The sequence below is a fragment of the Jaculus jaculus genome, chromosome 6 (assembly GCF_020740685.1).
Source record: "Jaculus jaculus isolate mJacJac1 chromosome 6, mJacJac1.mat.Y.cur, whole genome shotgun sequence".
Classification (NCBI taxonomy): Eukaryota; Metazoa; Chordata; class Mammalia; order Rodentia; family Dipodidae; genus Jaculus; species Jaculus jaculus.
Window position 1 is genome coordinate 129,251,789 of NC_059107.1, and position 19,337 is coordinate 129,271,125.

Below are 19,337 nucleotides of genomic sequence, written 5' to 3' on the forward strand. Positions count from 1 at the left end.
ACAAACATGAGGCTCAATTTAAGTGTACTTATCACAGGCTCAACTATGCTAACAATTTACAGAAAATAATACTGCCTTAAATAAAAGTGCATAATTCATTAAAGACTATGTATGAGTTTGGGTAAAGAACAAGAGCATTCAATTAGACTTGTAGACCAGAGGTTAGAAACTGGTATTTGAATTTATAAATTTAGTAGTAGACTATTTACAATGTTTCTAATATTGAAGATGACATAAGTACTCAATTTGGATGCAAAGAGCTACTAAGTAAAATATCAAATCTAAATTCACACTCAAAGTTCACAATTCCTTGGTCTGTACTATTCTCAAGGACCTCAAATCACTAGAATGCAGCTGTGATTAGTTTGTCTAAAAAAAAAATTAGTTTCTTCATTACATGATAAAAAGCTGTGCATCCATTTATAATAACATTGGCTGACTTTGTAGTATAAGGAATGACCTGTAATGAATATAAATTTATAAATAATCCTTGGTAAGGGTTTATGTAATTCAATTTAATCCATTTAAAGTTAGTTTTATGTCCAAATATATTGTGCATTTTGAAACACTACAAGTTTAATTTGTACCAATTTTCATTCATGAAACTTTAACAAATATGCTTGAAATAAAAAGTAATGGAAAACACAGCACTCAGGAAACTGAGGTAGAAAGATCACAAGGTTTAAGACCTATCAGAGAAAAAAGCAAAGATAAAATAAAATTTTAAGTTCAGGAAGTTGGCTAGCTGAGAAGACTGATGTTTAGATTACAGTGGACACTGGACACTGGAGATCAAACGGCACGCTGAACAAGTGTACAATAAATTTTCAAAGAAAATAATGAAAATCAAAGGTCACTAAATAATAAAAGTTGGCCTGAATGTATACCATAACTCTTTGTAAAAAAGTCATACTGAAGAAGAGTCTCAGAAAAGTTAACTTGCAACAAGTTGCTGGACTTCCATCATGTCTGTAAAGAAGAGTTAGGAACTTGTGGCTTGTGATTATTGCAGGTCTGGTGGTTGAGGGACAGGGACTTGAAAAACAGTAAGGTGACTGGAGGCCAGTCTAGGAAGGCCATGTGGAAGGACACGCAGATACCAGCAAGCCATGTGCATCACACGTTCACTAGCAGGTCAGTCACTACTCTACTTGCTGCCTACATTCACATATTCAACAGAATCCATCAAGAAGGCTCCAGTTGTCAATCTCAATTTATAATTTAGAAAGTTGCAAAACCATGCAGAAAAAGTGAATTGCTCATTCAATGCTGCTCTCATGTAAATATAAGAAAAATAAGTTTGGAGTAATGCATTAAATTGAATCAGATCACTGAAGATCTCTCTATTAAGTCTAATGTAATAATTGATACATTTTACTAAGCTCTTTCTATGAAAACACAGTTTGAAATCTTAGACATGAAATCTTAGACATAAAGAGAAAAAAAGACTTGTGTTACCAAAATAAAAACATAAAACAGAATACTTACTACCTACACTAATTTGTAATCAGTATAGGCTGATCAACTATCAGTGCAATATTTTAAGACTGACTTTCTGAGCAATCAGAAAACCTGTCATTTTTAGGGTTTTTTCTTCAACCCACTTAAAAGTACCCATAAGATTGTGGTGAAATTTCTCTGATGAATACACAAATAGTATATTAAATTTTAAATCAATTCGAATATTTAAATGGTATGTTTATTTAGGAAAAGCAAAAATTTCTTAGGGTCAAAATTTTTATTTCAATATTTTCATGAAAAACAAAAGTTGTAGTGTAGTAAAATGCAGTGAGTTAGGTGTGTTTATGTTTTATTAAAGTTTTTTCATATGTGAGGTGATTTTTAAATATTTCCATTATTATTTTTCAAATATATATATACATACATATATATACACACACACAGGTTTCTCAAGGTAGGGTTTCACTCTAGTCCAGGCTGACCTGGAATTCACTATGTAGTCTCAGGGTGGCCTCGAAATCACAGTAATCCTCCTATCTCTGCCTCCCAAGTGAAAAATATTTTTATTTTCATTTATTTATTAGAGAGAGAGAGAAGAGAGAGAGAGAGAGAGACAGAGAGACAGAGAGAATGGGTGTGCCAGGGCCTCTAGCCACTGCAAACAAACTCCAAATGCATGCACCACCCTGTGTATGTGGCTTACATGGGTACTGAGGAATCAAACCTGGGTCCTTAGGTTTTGCAGGCAAGCACTTTAACTGCTAAGCCATCTCTCCAGCTCTCAATAATTCCTAATTACACTATACTATGTATCATTAAAAAAAAATTAGAAAAACAGACTTCAGGCAAGCACCTTCAATCTCAAAGTCTTCTCCTTAGTACTGGTAAAATATATTTCCAAAAAAAAAAAAAAATCTATCAAATGACCAATTCATCTAAGCAGCTAGAGACATTTATTTCCTTATAGAATTTTTCCATATATATTTTTTCATATATATGGCATTTTAATGAATCAGTATTTTATTTATTTATTTATTTGAGAGTAACAGACACAGAGAGAAAGACAGAGAGAGGGAGAGAGAATGGGCACGCCAGGGCTTCCAGCCTCTGCAAACGAACTCCAGATGCGTGCGCCCCCTTGTGCATCTGGCTAACTGGGACCTGGGGAACTGAGCCTCGAACAGGGGTCCTTAGGCTTCACAGGCAAGCACTTAACCGCTAAGCCATCTCTCCAGCCCTGGATCAGTATTTTAATAATAGAAACATTTAAAGAGTAATTCCAGTAAGCTCTTCCCTGTTATGAGTAATTTATATGTTCTTCTAGTTTTTAAAATTTTTGTTTATTTTTTATTTATTTATTTGAGAGTGACAGAGAGAGAGAGGAGAGAGAGAGAGAGAGAGAGAGAGAGAGGGGGGGGGGGAGGGAGGCAGGCAGGCAGAGAGTGAGAGAGAATGGGCTTCCAGCCACTCCAAACGAACTCTAGACATGTGTGTCCCCTTGTGCATCTGGCTAACATGGGTCCTGGGGAATCAAGCCTCGAACTGGGGTCCTTAGGCTTCACAGGCAAGCACTTAACCACTAAGCCACTTCTCCAGCCCTGTTCTTCTAATTTTTAATCCTTATCTGGAAACAAAGTTTTCACTATAGTATTACCATTTTACAGGTGAGTAATATGGATCATTTCACATATACAATTCTATTTTAAAATTACACCATCTACTACTGAATAGTCACTTCACAGAGTAGTTATAGGTACCAAATGGCATAATATAGGTGAAGATCCTAGACTAGCAACTGACTGAAACTCAGCCAATACATTGTTATTGGTTCACTTTCTGATTCAGAAAAGCAGGAGGAAAAGAAAGAAGGGAGGAAGTAGAGGGAGGGATGGAAGGTGAGACAAAGACAAAGTAGAAAAGAGAATGGGGGATGGAAGAGAAAGACGGACAGGTATTGGCAAAGGAAAGGGAGAAGAAGGGCAAAGACAAAAAGAAAAGGAGTAGGAGGAGGTCACTCATGTAGTTTTATAAAGAACACTGCAACACCAGATTCATATTTGTCAACACTGCAGTGCTATGACTTACACCTGCATGTTGTCCAAACACTTACACAATACCTACTATCGTTGCTATCACTGAAAACATAAGATTAAAAAGTTGGGCTGGAGAGACGGCTTAGCGGTTAAGTGCTTGCCTGTGAAGCCTAAGGACCCCGGTTTGAGGCTGGGTTCCCCAGGTCCCACGTTAGCCAGATGCACAAGGGGCCGCACGCGTCTGGAGTTCGTTTGCAGAGGCTGGAAGCCCTGGTGCACCCATTCTCTCTCTCTCTTCCTCTGTCTTTCTCTCTGTGTCTGTCGCTCTCAAATAAAAAAATAAAATTTTTTTTTAAAAAAGAGTTGATTGCAGGAGCTGAAGATGTTTCTTATGTAATTGTTTTAAGAAATCAAAAGAAGAAAAATGATTCATGATCCATGAAAATCATAGTTTCAAATGGTAGAATCCATAAAGTCTTATTGAAACACAGTCATCCTCATCCTTCCATCCTGTCTTTGGCTCTTTTCACTCTACCTTGTCAAAACTGATTGTTGTGACACTAATCATAGAGAACCTTCCCTACTCAAGAAAAACAATATTCTGTTACAGCATTTTTCTAAAATATTTGGCATTCTTGACACACATCAGAAATTTCATGAAAACATTTTAATCACACAAAGTCAGCTATCTGATTCACTATGTGAAACAAAACACATCATTTGTTTTCTCAAAGGTTCCAATATTTAATAAGAAATTAAAATTATATTTTTATGTGTACAAATAATACAGCTACATTTAATTCTATAAAAAATTTAAAAATAAACATGCTGTTTAACAAAATAGAAGAGAAATGCAAATGCAGGTCCTTTTCATTTTTAAAACACTGTACAGTTTCTTTTATGTAAAGTTCTAAAGCATTGCACTTTTCCCTTTTCAACCACAGTTGTACCTATCTCATTCTACTTTGCTTCAATATTTTCTGTATTTACAAAGTATGTTCACCTCAGGAAAACTAAGGACATTTAAGTAGAGCAGATATGCTTTATGTGAACTAGAAAATAGTAATGTTAAAATCAATTTTCATTACCTTTGTAAAAGTGCACACACCCATGTCCAAATACACATAATACAATTTAAGTAAAAACTGAAACTAATGAAGCAGGAAGTGATGAGGAAGCCCTGGCCCTCTACAGCTGAATGCCTCTACAGCCACACTTTCCCGCCCCATGGTGTGCTGCCAGTCCTAAGGGAAAATAAACACTAACCCCTCACCCATACACAGGACAGATCTCTGTAGGTCACTGCAAGCACTTCGTTCAGTGTTTGAATGATGTTTGAAGCGTGAAGAGTTGTACCACAAAATAGTTTCCTTCTTACGGAAGCCCTCAAAACTATATTTAACCTAGTTTGAAATGTGGAGTTCTTCAAAAAATTAATTTTTCTAAGCCAGGTGTGATGGCTTAGGCCTTTAATATTGTCACTTAAAAGGGCGCAATAGGAGGATGGTAAGGAGTCCAAGGCCAGCCGGGCCTACAATGAGGCCCTGTCTCTGAAAAATATATTTTTTTCCATGAAAGCATAGGAAAGTAAAATAACAAATAATGTCAGATGCTCAAAACTCCTTTGAACATTAAAATACAATATATGTTTAGGTGTGTGTACTAATTGTTTTATGCCCTTGTAAGTCCAGTTTAATTTTCTAGGAAGAAATTCTGTAAACAAGCCAAGCAGAGAAGCCACAGGCATTCCCTCAGCGCAGAGTGGCTACAGGGTACGGTTCCCATGGCACAGAAGGGAGGGATGTGTCAAGAATGTGGACTGAAGACTACTGGGGGTTGAGTAAACTCAGCTCATGGTTCAGATTCCGGAAGTGGCTTACAATCAAAATGTAAATATTTAACGCTGGTATTTACTAAATGAAGTGCTGAGAAAATATCTAATCTCATTGGCAATTCCAGTGTTCACTTCCTAGTGTTACCTGTGCTTCTACCTGGCATGAAAGTTTCCTTTCTAATTTGGATTTTATGGAAAGATATTTCATAACCACAGAATGTGTTTACGACAAGGAATGTTACCTAACCTAAACATTTCTGAAATGACCTGTAGTTGTTTCAACCTTTAGCCTTCGTTTCCTATCAACAGCCAAAATCATAGTTGGTCATGCCTTCAAAATAAAAAAAATAATAATAATAAAATAAGCTCTTTTCTAAGGATGGTGATTTTAAGCTTGTATATGTCCCCAGCTGTCTAACCATCATTCTCTCATTATACTCTGGTGCCTGTAGCTTGCAGTTCCTCTGCAGCTCCCAACACTCTGGCACATGTGAGTTGCCGCAGAAATATGAAGATATGCGGATTATCCTATAATATAGCTGAAACACAGATGAACCCTTTTTCCCTGCTTCTCATATTCTTCAACAAACTCTACAGAAGTGCAATAAGACAGCATTTACAATTGGAAGCCTAACCTACAATCTACAACAATCAGCTTTTCACATTAATCAAAACTAAATTCTCTCTCTCTTTCTCTTTCAATAAAACAAGATAGTTATGTGAAGAAAAAGAAAGGAAAACTGTGCTATTGATCAAGACAAGGAAGCCTGAATACTAAGATCAGGTAATATAACTCTCCTGTCAACTGTTTTCATAGTTAAAGTTTTATTGAAACACATGCCACGTGTATGACTGTGGCAGATTAGTTGAGATGGTAGTGTTATAATATCTGGAAAAAGTGAAAATATTTATCTAGTGGCTTTTTACACAAATGTGTACCTTCCTCACCTCAATGATTTTACTAATCAATTATTGAAACTTTAGTTTGAAAATAATAAACCATTTCTTTAACTTCATTACTTATACAAGTATTCAATGAAATGTTTCTCTAGGTGCTAATAAGACAAAGTAATCTGATCATTGTACAAAGGACACATACAGTCTAGTGGAGGCAATGTGGACTGTTTGATAGCAATTTCAACCAGAGGAAATAATTAAAAGATCATTTAAAAGGTGGCTGTTTCATGTTGACAGGGTGATTGTCAGATTAGCCACAGTAGTCCTGGAGGCCATGAATGGAAATCCATGCCCTTTGCCTGTGAAGCCCACTCCAGGCAGGGCACCACAGGTTTGGCATGAATCAGCCCCATATGGAGGTGAGCTGGGTGAATGGTGGCATTCACAGTCCCTCCTCAGGTGCAGTAAGTCCAAACACCAGGTGTTTGTAGGAGGAATATGTGGAAACATTTATATGACACCTTGCATTTTTCACTCTTCACCATAATGTCCTCCCCTTCATAAACTTGTTTTTTTTTTTTTTTTTTTTTTTCTCTTCTTGGAATAACACACCTGTATTCTCAATGACTCAAACCAAATCTTGTCATTGATTCTTTTGTACAATACTACACCATCCCTGTTCACTGATTTTGAATTTCTTTAAGTTTTGTTTTCAAAATGACTCATACCTACTCTTTTCACTTTTGGATATAAGAGGTCTTTATAAGTCTCCCCTGTTCTTCTTCCACGTTTATGTCTACCAGATTAATTCTTACATTGCATAATAATCACAATGTTTCTTATTCACAGGCTTTGGATAATACCTACCACAAAGTAAAATAATTAAAATAAATTTGCTTTCATTGTACAAACTACAATGATGTAAGCCAAATGTGTCTCTCCTAATGTCTTCTTTATCTATAATACTCTTTGTGATGTCTTCTGCATGCAAATCCAACATTTCGTTTAAGGTCTCATTATTACTGCTTTCTGAAACTTGAAGAAAGATACTCCTTCCTTTTTGCACCTAACATCTATGTCTCCAGTCCTGAGCTTGAACGTCTAATAGCATAGCAAGCACCTCCACTTGGGTACCAATTTGCATTTAACAATGAACAAGACTCAAAGAGAATCACTGATTCCCCATGTTTTCCTCAAAATGTGCACTTCTACAAATGTTTTCCTGTCTCTTGCTGGTACCACAAATTACAATTGCTCCATTCAAGAACTTATTAACAATCTTTCAGTTCTTATGTTCACCACTGGTTATTGAGCCCGTGAGTTCTGCCACCAGTGTGTCTAGGGCTTCCCTTCCCTCCCTGCTCTGCTGTCCTTACACAGTCCATATCTCCACATAGACTTCTGGAATCACTGTTTAGAAGGATTCCTTTCTCCATGTCCCTGCAATGATGATCATACAGCTCCCCTGCCAAACATCTGTTAGTACATTTCTCTTGCACTTAACCTCAAGCACCATCCCTCATGATCTATGAATGCTTACATAACCATACCCTCTTCTCTGAGTTTCCAATTACATCATGGACTAGTCAAACTCTGTCACTATTTTTCCTCCTCTTTTTTCTGCAACTCAAATTCTATTCTACTGCAGGAGATTCAGACTTTTTTTTTTTTTTTTTTCCAGAGGTAGGGTCTCACTCTGGTCCATGCTGACCTGGAATTCACTATGTAGTCTCTGGGTGGCTTCAAACTCATGGCAACCCACCTACCTCTGCCTCCCAAGTGCTGGGATTAAAGGCATGTGCCACCACACCTGGCCACAACTGTAGGAAATTGGAGTGGGATTGACAGAGGTCAGAGCAAATAAGCAGCACTTCAGTAGCTAAAGATATTTCGGCATCTACACAATGTCTCAGCTGTTGTTTGAGAAGCACAAAACAGACCATGGGGTATATCACAAGGCTTCAAACACATTTCATTAGTTGTCTAGCATAGCTAATAGCATGCAAAATTACAACAGTTTGAAATGTTTAAAGACTTATAAATGAAAGAGTAATTCCAAATCAATAATCTAGTAAACTGATAACTCAATAAGATGATTAGGAAAAACGGCAGTCCACCCCAGCTGACTAGGGATAACACAGTTATAAAAGCACATTCACATTTGTCCCTCAGTATATAATAACACTCCATTATAACCCCACTTGTAAGATACTGTTTTCTACCAACCTTGTGATCATTATGGATTCCTGCCAGACTGAACATATTTCTATTTGATTTCAAGACTCTTCTCCTTTGATTATCCCATCTGAGTCAGTCTTAGCCATGTGATTCAGCCCCTCCTACATCGTTCTGTACATCGTATTGCACTCCTTTCTCCTGTCCACGCCTGTCATAGTGGGAGTTTAATAAATGCTACCTAATTATGATGATGGTCCTTTATTTCCATCTACACTTCTCTCAGACACTCCTGTTCAGAGCCAATCATCAATGTTTACTAAGTACTTCCTTTGCAGAAGAATCCCCTTCACCATCTCCCAGAGACTAGAATCACATTTTCATAATTCCTTTATAAAGTATATGATTTTATCTTTTCTGCCAAAGATAGTTTCCCATAAAAGAGGAATTTTTCTTAAGTTCATGTCTGAGTTACTTAGCTATATATGTTCTCCAACTAAGAATTTAATCTCAGGGAGGGGCTCTGTCTTTGAATGCCTGATACAGTATCAAATACAATGTTTAGCAGTCCTAATGATAAAATAGCAATTTTATAGTTTGTATAAAATACATATCTCTAGATTACTAAGCTTAGAATTTTGTTTGTTTATCAGATAATACACATTAAATAATTGTTACATATTACATTTTATAAGTGAATTACAGTTTAAATATTTTTATTTATTAATTAGAGACAGAGGTGGGGATAACAAATGGGGACATCAGGGCCTGTAGCTACTGCAGATGAACTCCAGATGCATTCACCATTATGTATATGTTGCTTACGTGGGACCTGGAGAATTGAACCTGGTTCTTAGGCTTTGTAGGCAAGCACCACATCTTTTTATGAGTGGAAATCAACATTTGAATTTCTTCATGATGTTCCCTTTCTTGGTGAAGACTATGCATCAATGCATTATGTTTTAAATAAAATAAAATTACAAAAAATTTATGTTTATTAGTCTATTTTTAAGTTGTCTTCAGAAAGTAAATAGGAGTGTAATAAAATTGATATGTACTTCCCAGACTTCCCAGATGACATTTTAGATCCATAGGTAACTAAAGTAAGAAGTTTAGATTTTAAGAGGACTATATTGAATAAAAACTGTGATCACTGTAAACTGTTGTTCCCCTACTATATATATGGTGCAGTCCCTCAGTGAGCCTCAAGAAACTCTATACATGATAAAGTTAAAATATTTTAGTTGTATGTTATTTCTTTGTGTCAAAACTATACAAATAACACACAAGAAAAACAATGCAGTGTACCGTGAAATCATTAATGATGGTATACTTTTGCTTTAAAAAGGTGTAAAAATAATGGAGTTAAAATTTTAAAGACTCATATGTTAAAAATGCATTAAATAATTAAATAATATATTAAATAATAATTCAAAAATCCATAAAAGTGGGAAACTACTAGAATTCAAACTATTAGAATTCAAATAATTTATCATAATTTAAAGATGGACTGTGCAATATTTGCGGATTCATTTCTAATTACATTAAGTTATTTGTAGTTTATCTCTTTATAGTAAAATGATAAAGAGACCAATAGATGTTGCTGATCTTGCAGTTAATAAAAGCTAGGATTTCAAAGCCCCAATACTATACTATATCTCAGATAAAATTTTTAGAATTTTGTATCTAAAAGCTTCCAAATGCATATTTCTTGAGGTTTTATTTGGTACGGGAACTACATGTCTTGTGTAGACAACACATACATTTAATGACTGGGGGTTATTTTTTGGTTAAGGAAACTTAGTTCCAAGTGGACTGTGTAGTATACTGGTTTACAGAGATAACGTGAAATCTCTCTATGTCACTGTCTGAATACAGTCCTGCTTGTGGTCTCAGTAACCTCATGAGAAGAACAGGTAAAATACCAGTATTTTTTCATCACATCATCTTAAGTATTAAATGACTTGATATAATCAGTAAGAACCATATAAGTAAGGCACATGACAATCTGTTATATTAGTGGTAGTGAAAGTACCCTGAAGTTAATGTAACACAAGAAACAAGGATTGCTGCATTTTAACAACCACTTCCCAAGCCCAAGAATGAACTTAGTTATTTATTAATTCATAGCTGCATATCACTTTACATAAATAGCATCCTGCACACACACACACACACACACACACACACACACACACACACAATACTTTAGATTTGCCTATGACCTTGCATGTTATTGTTGCCTTTTTTAAATATTGTAACAATTAAAAACAAGGCTGGAGAGATGTCTTAGCCATTAAGGCACTTGCCTGCAAAGCCAAAGGACCAAAGTTTGAGTCTCCAGGACCCATGTAAGCCAGATGCACAAGATGGCACACGCATCTGGAGTTCGTTTGCAGTGGCTAGAGGCCCTGGTAGGCCCATTCTCTCTCTGTCTGTCTCTCTTTTATTTCTTTCTCTCTACTTGCAAATAAATAAGTAATTAAAAAAAATCATTAAAAAAAGAAAAGATTACAAACCTACCCCAGTTGGGATATGTACTATATATATATGAAGAGAGTCCAAATTCTTAGTCAAATTTTTTTTCTTCTATTTGTAATTTCTCTTTGTCTCATAAACCATAGTATTCTAGTACAAAGGACATGTATTGTTTTACGTGACAGAACTCACTGTTCCTAATTATATGTATCTCAAATGAAATTTAAAAATAATCGAGGTTCTGGGTGCCTCTTCTCTGCCAGTAAATGATCCTTATTACATGAATGGTCACTTTTAAAGGAATGAGCGAAGAGAAGAAGGGTCTCACTGGAAAATACCTAGAAGCAGGGTCTCTTGACTGTTACTCTTTTCTTTTGTTTGTCTTACTAGCAGCCATCCAATTACTACTTAATCTCTTTTACACTGATGACTTTCACCATTTGAAGGATGGGTATAGGTGAGACGAGCAGATGGATGAGGAATGAGGTAGCTTGAGTATATGTATCTTTCTCTGTTACTCTCACCAAAATCGTTCAACAAAAATGCACTGACCTACTGCTCTGATCCAGATATGGCATAAGGATCAGTTGTATTCTGAGACTATATGTTGAATTCCTTTGTTCAGTCAAAAAACAGATATTGACCACTCACTCACTGTTATTAGTATATATCTTAAGAAAAGTTTATACTAATATAACCACTTCATTAGTAAAACTTTTAAGTATAATTGTCTTGGTTCATCATGATATTTAATACCCACACAATAGCAAAAGTGAACAACATTTCAATTCCCACACATTTGGAGTAACTTTGCAATGACTGAGTGCCCTGGTGTTCCCATTCTCTTCCTTTCCCTTTCTCTTCTCTCTCTCTCTCTCTCGCCTTCCTCATTGTCTCACTTTCTCTCAAATAAATCAATAGATTATCTTATTTAAAAAAAAAATAGTGGGTCTAGAGATACTGCTTAGTAGTTTTAGGCACTTGCTTGCAAAGCCTGATGACCTTAGTTTGATTCAACAGTATGCATACAAAGTCAGATGCACAAAGTGGCACATGCATCTGGAGGTTGCACACAGTGACAAGAAGCCCCAGTGTAACCATACTCACTCTCTGACTGCCTCTTTCTCTCCTCCTCTCTCTTTTAAATAAATAAATTAATAAAATATTTTTAAAGACTTGTTTTAAAATAGAGAGCACTTCACTTTTAAGAAATAAGTTATGTTTTGCCAATGTTGTGGTTAGATGCCTTTAAGAACTTTAAAGCCAATATACATTAAAGAACACTGAAAGGTAGAATTCTTCTGAGCTTTCCCTTGGAGGCATAGGAAGTAATGTTATAATCTCTCATTTTGGAAGGCCAATACGCTAAAGACACTTTCCTTTTCTGGGACAGATATCCATATGATCCTGGGAGAGATAAAGTCATACTTCTCTGTCAACTTCCTTTCATTTTAGGACTAAATATTTTAGAAAGAGTAAGTGTTTCTATTTTTTTTTTTTTCAGTTACTTAGAATATCAGATTCTCTAGCCCTACACAACATTTAAATAACTTCAAAACTTTCTATGTTACACAGTCCAACTAATGAAGACATTTCCTAAACTGTTAACCAGTTATAAATGTTTTAAAACTTGTTTCCAGAAAATCCATTTAAAAACTGTTCACATTGTCATGCATCATTCATTAGCATGGTACCTAATGCAACATCGAATATAGGAGATATGAAGATGGCTTATTTTGTTTGAGAAGTAATTCAAGTTTTAACCTGGAGCTCAACTTCAGCCCTGCCAATGTTTCTGGGGTGTTTTTTTCATGGATAAAGCATTCCAGTCATGGTTCCTAATGGACTGTCTCTTGCCAAATAATTACTACTTAAGTTACGGGGTATCATTGAGGAAATCTCTTTCAGGAACTACAGAAAACCATGAGAATTTACATGCTCAAATACTTGACATTTTTAATCCAATTTGGGGCACAATTTAAACCTTTAGTTGAAGGGTGCACAAAACAGCACATATCTTCTCACTTTGCAGAGTTCATAAATTACCCTACTTCTAATTACAGAGAGAAGACCTTCTTGCCAAAAACTTATGCTCTGACCACAAAACTTAATTCTTCCTTCTGAGGAAGCAATCATGGAATGATTTATTAGGTATGTGGTTTTAAAACAAAATATGGACAGGTATATATATGTGACTGAAAAGTAACTTTTAACACAGATTGATAAATAAAATTAAAGTTACATTATTTCAAGTATATTCATTATAAGTACAATTTTCTGGGGTCATTTAGAATTCATATTATGTAATAACCTGTGATAACCTGACAGATATTAATCTATTTGAGAATTACCAAGGCAAAGACTTGAAATAACTCATGCAAAATATGTTAAAGCAGGCTATAAAAATTTAAATTGTACAGGTCTTTTAAACTGTGTTTTTTTGTATCTTTCACATTTTTTTTGTATCCCTTATGTATCCTTCTCCAATTTTATTCAAAGAGTATACGAGGCATTTCTTCACTATGTTAATTTTATATTTCTAGCAAGATTCGGTGATGTTCCAATGAAGTCTTTGTTCCTAAATTTTACATATCTAGAAATCATGTCTTAAACTGGGCTTGGTGAGACAAATTTATAATCCAAAGATTTGGGAGTTGACTTAGAATAATTATGAATTTAAATCCAGCTCAGGCCAGAGAAAGACTCTGTATCAAAAACAAAACAACAAAGTACAGCATAGTCATGTTTCCTAACCCCCCCAAACAAAACTTTGTTGTGTTATTTCACTTCTCTGAACTTTTATAAAACTTCTTAATTGTTATTTGATACATTACCTTATGAAAAATTTGGAGTTTTGAAATAATTCAGAAAAAGATAATCACATTCATAAATGTAATGTGTCTTGATAGCTAAATAGTCTAATAACAAAAGTTCAATTGTTAAACTTTGCCATGACTAGCAACCAGATCAGTGTTTCTGGATTTGGTAATTGGCTTTTATATAAGATATTCACCTAGTAACTGTTAGTAACCATTTTGAATAGAAAAGCTGTTGGAACTCTAGACTTTCCATAACTTTTACTCTTCATGTTGAACAAAATTCTTTTTTTTAAATTTATTTAAATTTTTATTTATTTATTTGAGTGTGGCAGACAAAGAGAGAGAGAGACAGAGAGAGAGAGAGAGGGCGTGCGCCAGGGCCTCCAGCCACTGCAAACAAACTCCAGATGTGTGCGACCCCTTGTGAATCTGGCTAACATTCATGGGTCCTGGAGAACTGAGCCTCGAACCGGGGTCCTTAGGCTTCACAGGCAAGCACTTACCTGCTAAGCCAACTCTCCAGCCCTTGAACAAAGTTCTTAATAACAAAATATGCACCAATATTCACATTTGAGTAACAGAACATCCTATTATTCTGTGATCAAAATAAATAATGCATTTCTTAAGCTCCCAAGGCTCTCCAGATACTGCACTTTCCAATCAAATATACATTAGCACACTTACATATTCAAATTGGCACCATGTCTTTCATTTATATGAAAGTTTGAAATTAAAGAAACCAGAAAATTTATATATACAAACTCATCTTTGAACCATGTATGATTCTTTGAGTTTCCTAAAGATCATTCTTTTAGTTTTATTTTTTATTTTTGTTTATTTTTATTTATTTGAGAGCTACAGACAGAGAGAGAAAGAGGGAGAGAGAGAGAATGGGCATGCCAGGGCCTCCGTCCACGGCAAACGAACTCCGGATGTGTGTGCCCCTTTGTGCAGCTGGCTAACGTGGGTTCTGGGGAATCGAGCCTTGAAAAGGGGTCCTTAGGCTTCACAGGCAAGCGCTTAACCACTAAGCCATCTCTCCAGCCCCTAGTTTTCTTTTTAATACGTGTGTGTATTATGTGGCATGTCGTATATGTGTATGCACAGGCATATGCTCGAGGCTCATGCCTCAGGAGCGTGAGCATGAGGAGGCAGAGGAGGAGGCCCTGTGGTGCCCTTCTTTATCACTCTTCTGCCTGGTTTTCTTGAGACCTGGTTTCTTCCTGACCCTGAAACTCATTATTTCTTAGTTAGACTGGATGTTCAACTAGTCTCCGTGATCCTCCTGTCTCTGTCCCACTCAGTGCCGCGTTATGCACATGAGTGACCATATGTAGCAATTTACATGCTAGTGGTCAAATTCTGGTCTTCATGCTATGTAACACGTGCTCTTACCCACAGAGAAATTTCCCCTGCCCCATTTCCTAAAATTTAAGTTAAAATTTTCATAACAGTTAAAATTAATTATCTGGAGAATAGGATTAACCTTGCTTCCATACCTATATAATTATTTGACTCTTGTTACGCTTTTGATTATATTAAGTGTCAATCAATCCTTTATAAGGTACTGAATTTTACATAATACTAGCTTGCATCACATGATGAATAAGGAATAAAATAATTACTGTGTTTCCAGTTTGAGTAGAAATTATAACTTAGTTTACAAAACTAAATAAACAACTATAATACAGGCCCACAAGATGCCAGGCCCTCTCTTAGGCATGAAATATAATGGTGTCTAGACAGATATGGCCCCACCCTCCTCCAGCCTTGCAGCTTGTGTTTTCTAAAAGTTGTTATGCCTCATCTTTTGAAGTTTCATTTACATCCTGTTTATCTCAAAAACTCTCAGATATCTACATATTATGACACAGTTACAGAGCTATCTCATGAAGTTCAGTCTTGGGTGAAAGTATTATTCCAACACTGAATAAAGCTGAAAAAATATGCAAAAATTGAATTTAAACTAAAAATATGCAAAAATTGAATTTAAACTGCAAGCGTTGTGAAAAGGTTATAATAGCAAGTCCTTAATATTATTTTAGCACTACATAGTTTTCATAATGATAATAATGCAATTATCTCAACAAGTTCTTTTCTTTAAATTATGTATCATAATGTTACCATTTTTTTCTTTGTGTTTTAGAATATGTATGTATTTTCACAGATCTATAGGATACACATCCTATAGAACACATATAATATACATTAGGAAATTCATTAATTTTCATCAGATAATTGTCTTAACTTCAGTCACATTTTCCAGGACAAAATCAATAAAGGACAAATCAGTCATCAATTAAGGGAACTATCTGGTCTGTACAATGAAATGGGGTTTTTCAAGCCATGTGAAACCTGGCAAATATAGTGAACAAATTTAATCATGGAACCAACTTTTCCCTGATCTTTCACCTTTGAGAAAATAAAAATAAAGACTTCATTTGCAATGCCAAAACAAATATTCTAATTCTACTTCAATGATCACACATATGATTTATTCAGTGTTCACTTTCAAACACTCATATTTTGTGCTCTAGACTACTGTTTGTAGGTTCAATTTTTTATATCTGTTTAGAAACATTAAAAATCTGCAAAGGAAAAAAAAATCAATTAATCATTGGAGCATCTTATGCAAATGCCTTTCATTTCTACCCCTTTCATAACTCTTGCATTCATATTAAAACTATTCATAGGGCTGGAGAGATGACTTAGCGGTTAATTGCTTGCCTGTGAAGCCTAAGGACCCCAGTTCGAGGCTAGACTCCCCAGGACCCAAGTTAGCCAGATGCACAAGGGGGCACATGCATCTGGAGTTCGTTTGCAGTGGCTGAAGGCCCTGGTGCTCCCATTTTCTCTCTCTTTATCTCTGCCTTTCTTTCTCAATAATGTAAAAAAAAAAAAAAAGATATTCATAAAACAATGCCTCCAGAACCGCCATTCCCTATTTTTAGAGAAATTTGAAACAATAATAAACTTCCAATTTTCTTTTGCTCTTAATATTGTGTCACCATTTTCCACAGAAAATGTCATCCCAAGTGTCTGAATAGGTAGCAAGAGAGGCAAGTAGCTTATGGGTAGAGTAGATGGTACAGCAGCAAAACTGTCATGGGAGAAATGGAATATGTACTTCAGATAAACCCAGCTCCCAGGGGTAAGTGCAAAGTTTCACTGCACTGTTACTTAGCATAGCAATGAGAGAAGTCTTGCAGTGCTCTAAAGAAAACCTCAAAACCAACAACTCTGAATACACAATCATTTGACTGCCAGAAACACTATTTGTTTACCAAAACAATAAATGTTTCCAAAGTAACCTTTCCCACCACTTAAAGGCATTTAAAGACTTGTGAAAATGTCACCATAATGTTTGTACAAAATTAACTTTTTTAAATGAAAAGACTTTGGAAAGATCTTCAAGTGGGGTCTTCTACACTGTTTTAAATGTATTGTCATCATTAAGATAAAAGCATTTTAAAAAATATCACCAGATTTTGAAAATAACCACTGAAAGTACTTTATCACAATATATATAATAAAACATTCTTTTTCATCAATACCATATTTATAATACTTTATCAGGCTGCTAGCTAACAAAACTGGTTGATATGGTTTTACTGTATTTATTATGGCCACTATAGCTCCTTTAAGAAATTTGGTCAACAAAATTATTAATACATTTAGTGTGCATTAGAAGCCAAATGGATGAAATAGACAGTATGTATAATATAAAGCATGGACATTCACTTTAAAGTTGTGACACTATATTATCATGCAGACACTTTAAAATAATTATGTCATTTCCTACCATCTAATTGTATCCGTTTAAATTTACACTAAGCAAATTATGACAAGAACAAACAGGTATAATTGAGATGAGTGGCAAAAAGCCCCTACACCAAAACAAATATACTAAACACATTACAAAAACTGTCCTGAAGGTTTTTGGTATGAAAATGTAACACTTGAGTTACTAACAAGATATGAAACAGGACGAAACAAATGCTGGTCCTCCTCTCCCCAAGAATATTTCTATGTGTGCTTGTGTTTGTGGGTGTTCTAAGTGCATATATTTAAAACCATGAACATCGTAGGCTTGAATATTAAGTCAAAACAAACTGGTGATAATTAGGGGCAAGGGCGAGCAGCTGCTTGAACCTTTTTAGAGTTTAAGCCACTGAAGTTGGCAAAGGTTTTTCACAGAACTAGTTGGTAAAAGAGTTCCTCTAAGGTGCTTTCACTTGGGAACGTTCCAGATTTTAGGAAGGTCCCACTCTCAGGGAAACCAAAGCATTGTTTCCAGATTATATCAGCAGCTGAACTTTCCACTGTAACAACTGGCTATGAATTCTAGTTTTAGCTTCCTCAAACTTTTCCAGCTTTTTAAAAAAAAAAAAAGTATTGTTTAAGTAATGTCCTAGTTATGTTTGAACAAAGGAATCTTGTCATTCTACTCCCCTCACTAGAATGCCTCCTGCAACCCAAAGATGTGAGCTGTGGAATCGGACTGGCTAAAAATAGGAGGGGGAGGGGAAAACAAAAACGTCAAAATCATTATTTCCTGTTATCCTTGTGCTAATGACTACCATCATCATATATGATCTGCATATTATATTCTCTCCTTTTTCTCAGGAAACCAGGATCCCCAGGTCTCTGGCTCCTCAAAGTAGTTTGCATCAGAACCTAAGTTCAAGAAAATACTTCCACAGGTAGGGAGTTGATCCCTGTAGCAAACAGAACACACACATACACACACACACACACACAGACACACACACACACAACGTACCTCACACCATACCACTTTATTTTACCTGCTTTTATGCCGAGTTTTCAACAAGTTTCTTCCAAAGGGAGCCATGGTTTCTCCGCCTTATCTCCAAGAGCTCTGGGTCTGGGGTGGGGTGTCTGGCTTCTCCGGTGAAGGGTGGAGGGCCGTAAGCTTCCTTTTCACCTCCTCAGATGTTCCTGGCTTTCTGCTCATTAGCAGCAGGCTGAGAGACTTGCTGGAAGTTGTGCAACTGCTGCTTAACTTTGAACCGCGGGGTGGTTGTGGCGGCTGCACCTCTGGAGACCTGCCCAGCTTCAGGCTCCACGAAGGAGAAGGAGGCGTTCAGAAGCAGGAAAGTGAGAGGGAGCGAGGGGGAGAGGGAGGGAGAGAGACAGAGAGAGGGGAAGCCAGGAAGGGAGGGGGACTCTATTGTGTTCTGTAGTTATTTGCAGACTCGCTAAACTTGCTAGCTGCCAACCCTACAGGCGTGGTAATGCCCATGGAATGGGAATTTCACTGGATTTGGAAACCCCCCTTCCTGTGCTTTCCACACCCAACCACACAAGGTGAACACACATAAAAGGTTTAAAAGTAACCCCCGCCCCCTGGCAGCCAGCTCGGGTCTCCAAAAGTAATCTGATCTGATCGTGGCAGGCAGGAAGGAGGGCCAAGGACGCTCGCTTACCCTTCAACACGCACAGAAAAATCCCCTGCCCCATGCGAGGAGGAGCAGCGCTGGGTCTGGACCTGAGTGGGGCCATAGACCACCTAGGATTTGGAGCGCCTGGTTCACAACTATACCAGCGCTGCTCCACCCCACCTCTCCGCATTCTCAAGTTCATCTTCCGGAGAAGGAGAGGGGCCAAAGGCCTTTC

At 36.4% G+C, this 19,337-nt stretch overlaps 1 protein-coding gene across 1 annotated transcript in view; it reads right to left on the minus strand.

Moving 5' to 3' along the window:
* Nucleotides 1-19,023, minus strand: part of Rassf9 (Ras association domain family member 9) — a 33,545-nt gene extending 14,522 nt beyond the window's left edge. Inside the window, exon 1 of the mRNA XM_045153650.1 lies at nt 18,506-19,023. Within this exon, the coding sequence (XP_045009585.1) occupies nt 18,506-18,552 (47 nt within the window). The 5' untranslated portion in view covers nt 18,553-19,023. The remainder of the gene's footprint in view (nt 1-18,505) is intronic.
* Between the last annotated feature and the right edge of the window lie 314 nt (nt 19,024-19,337).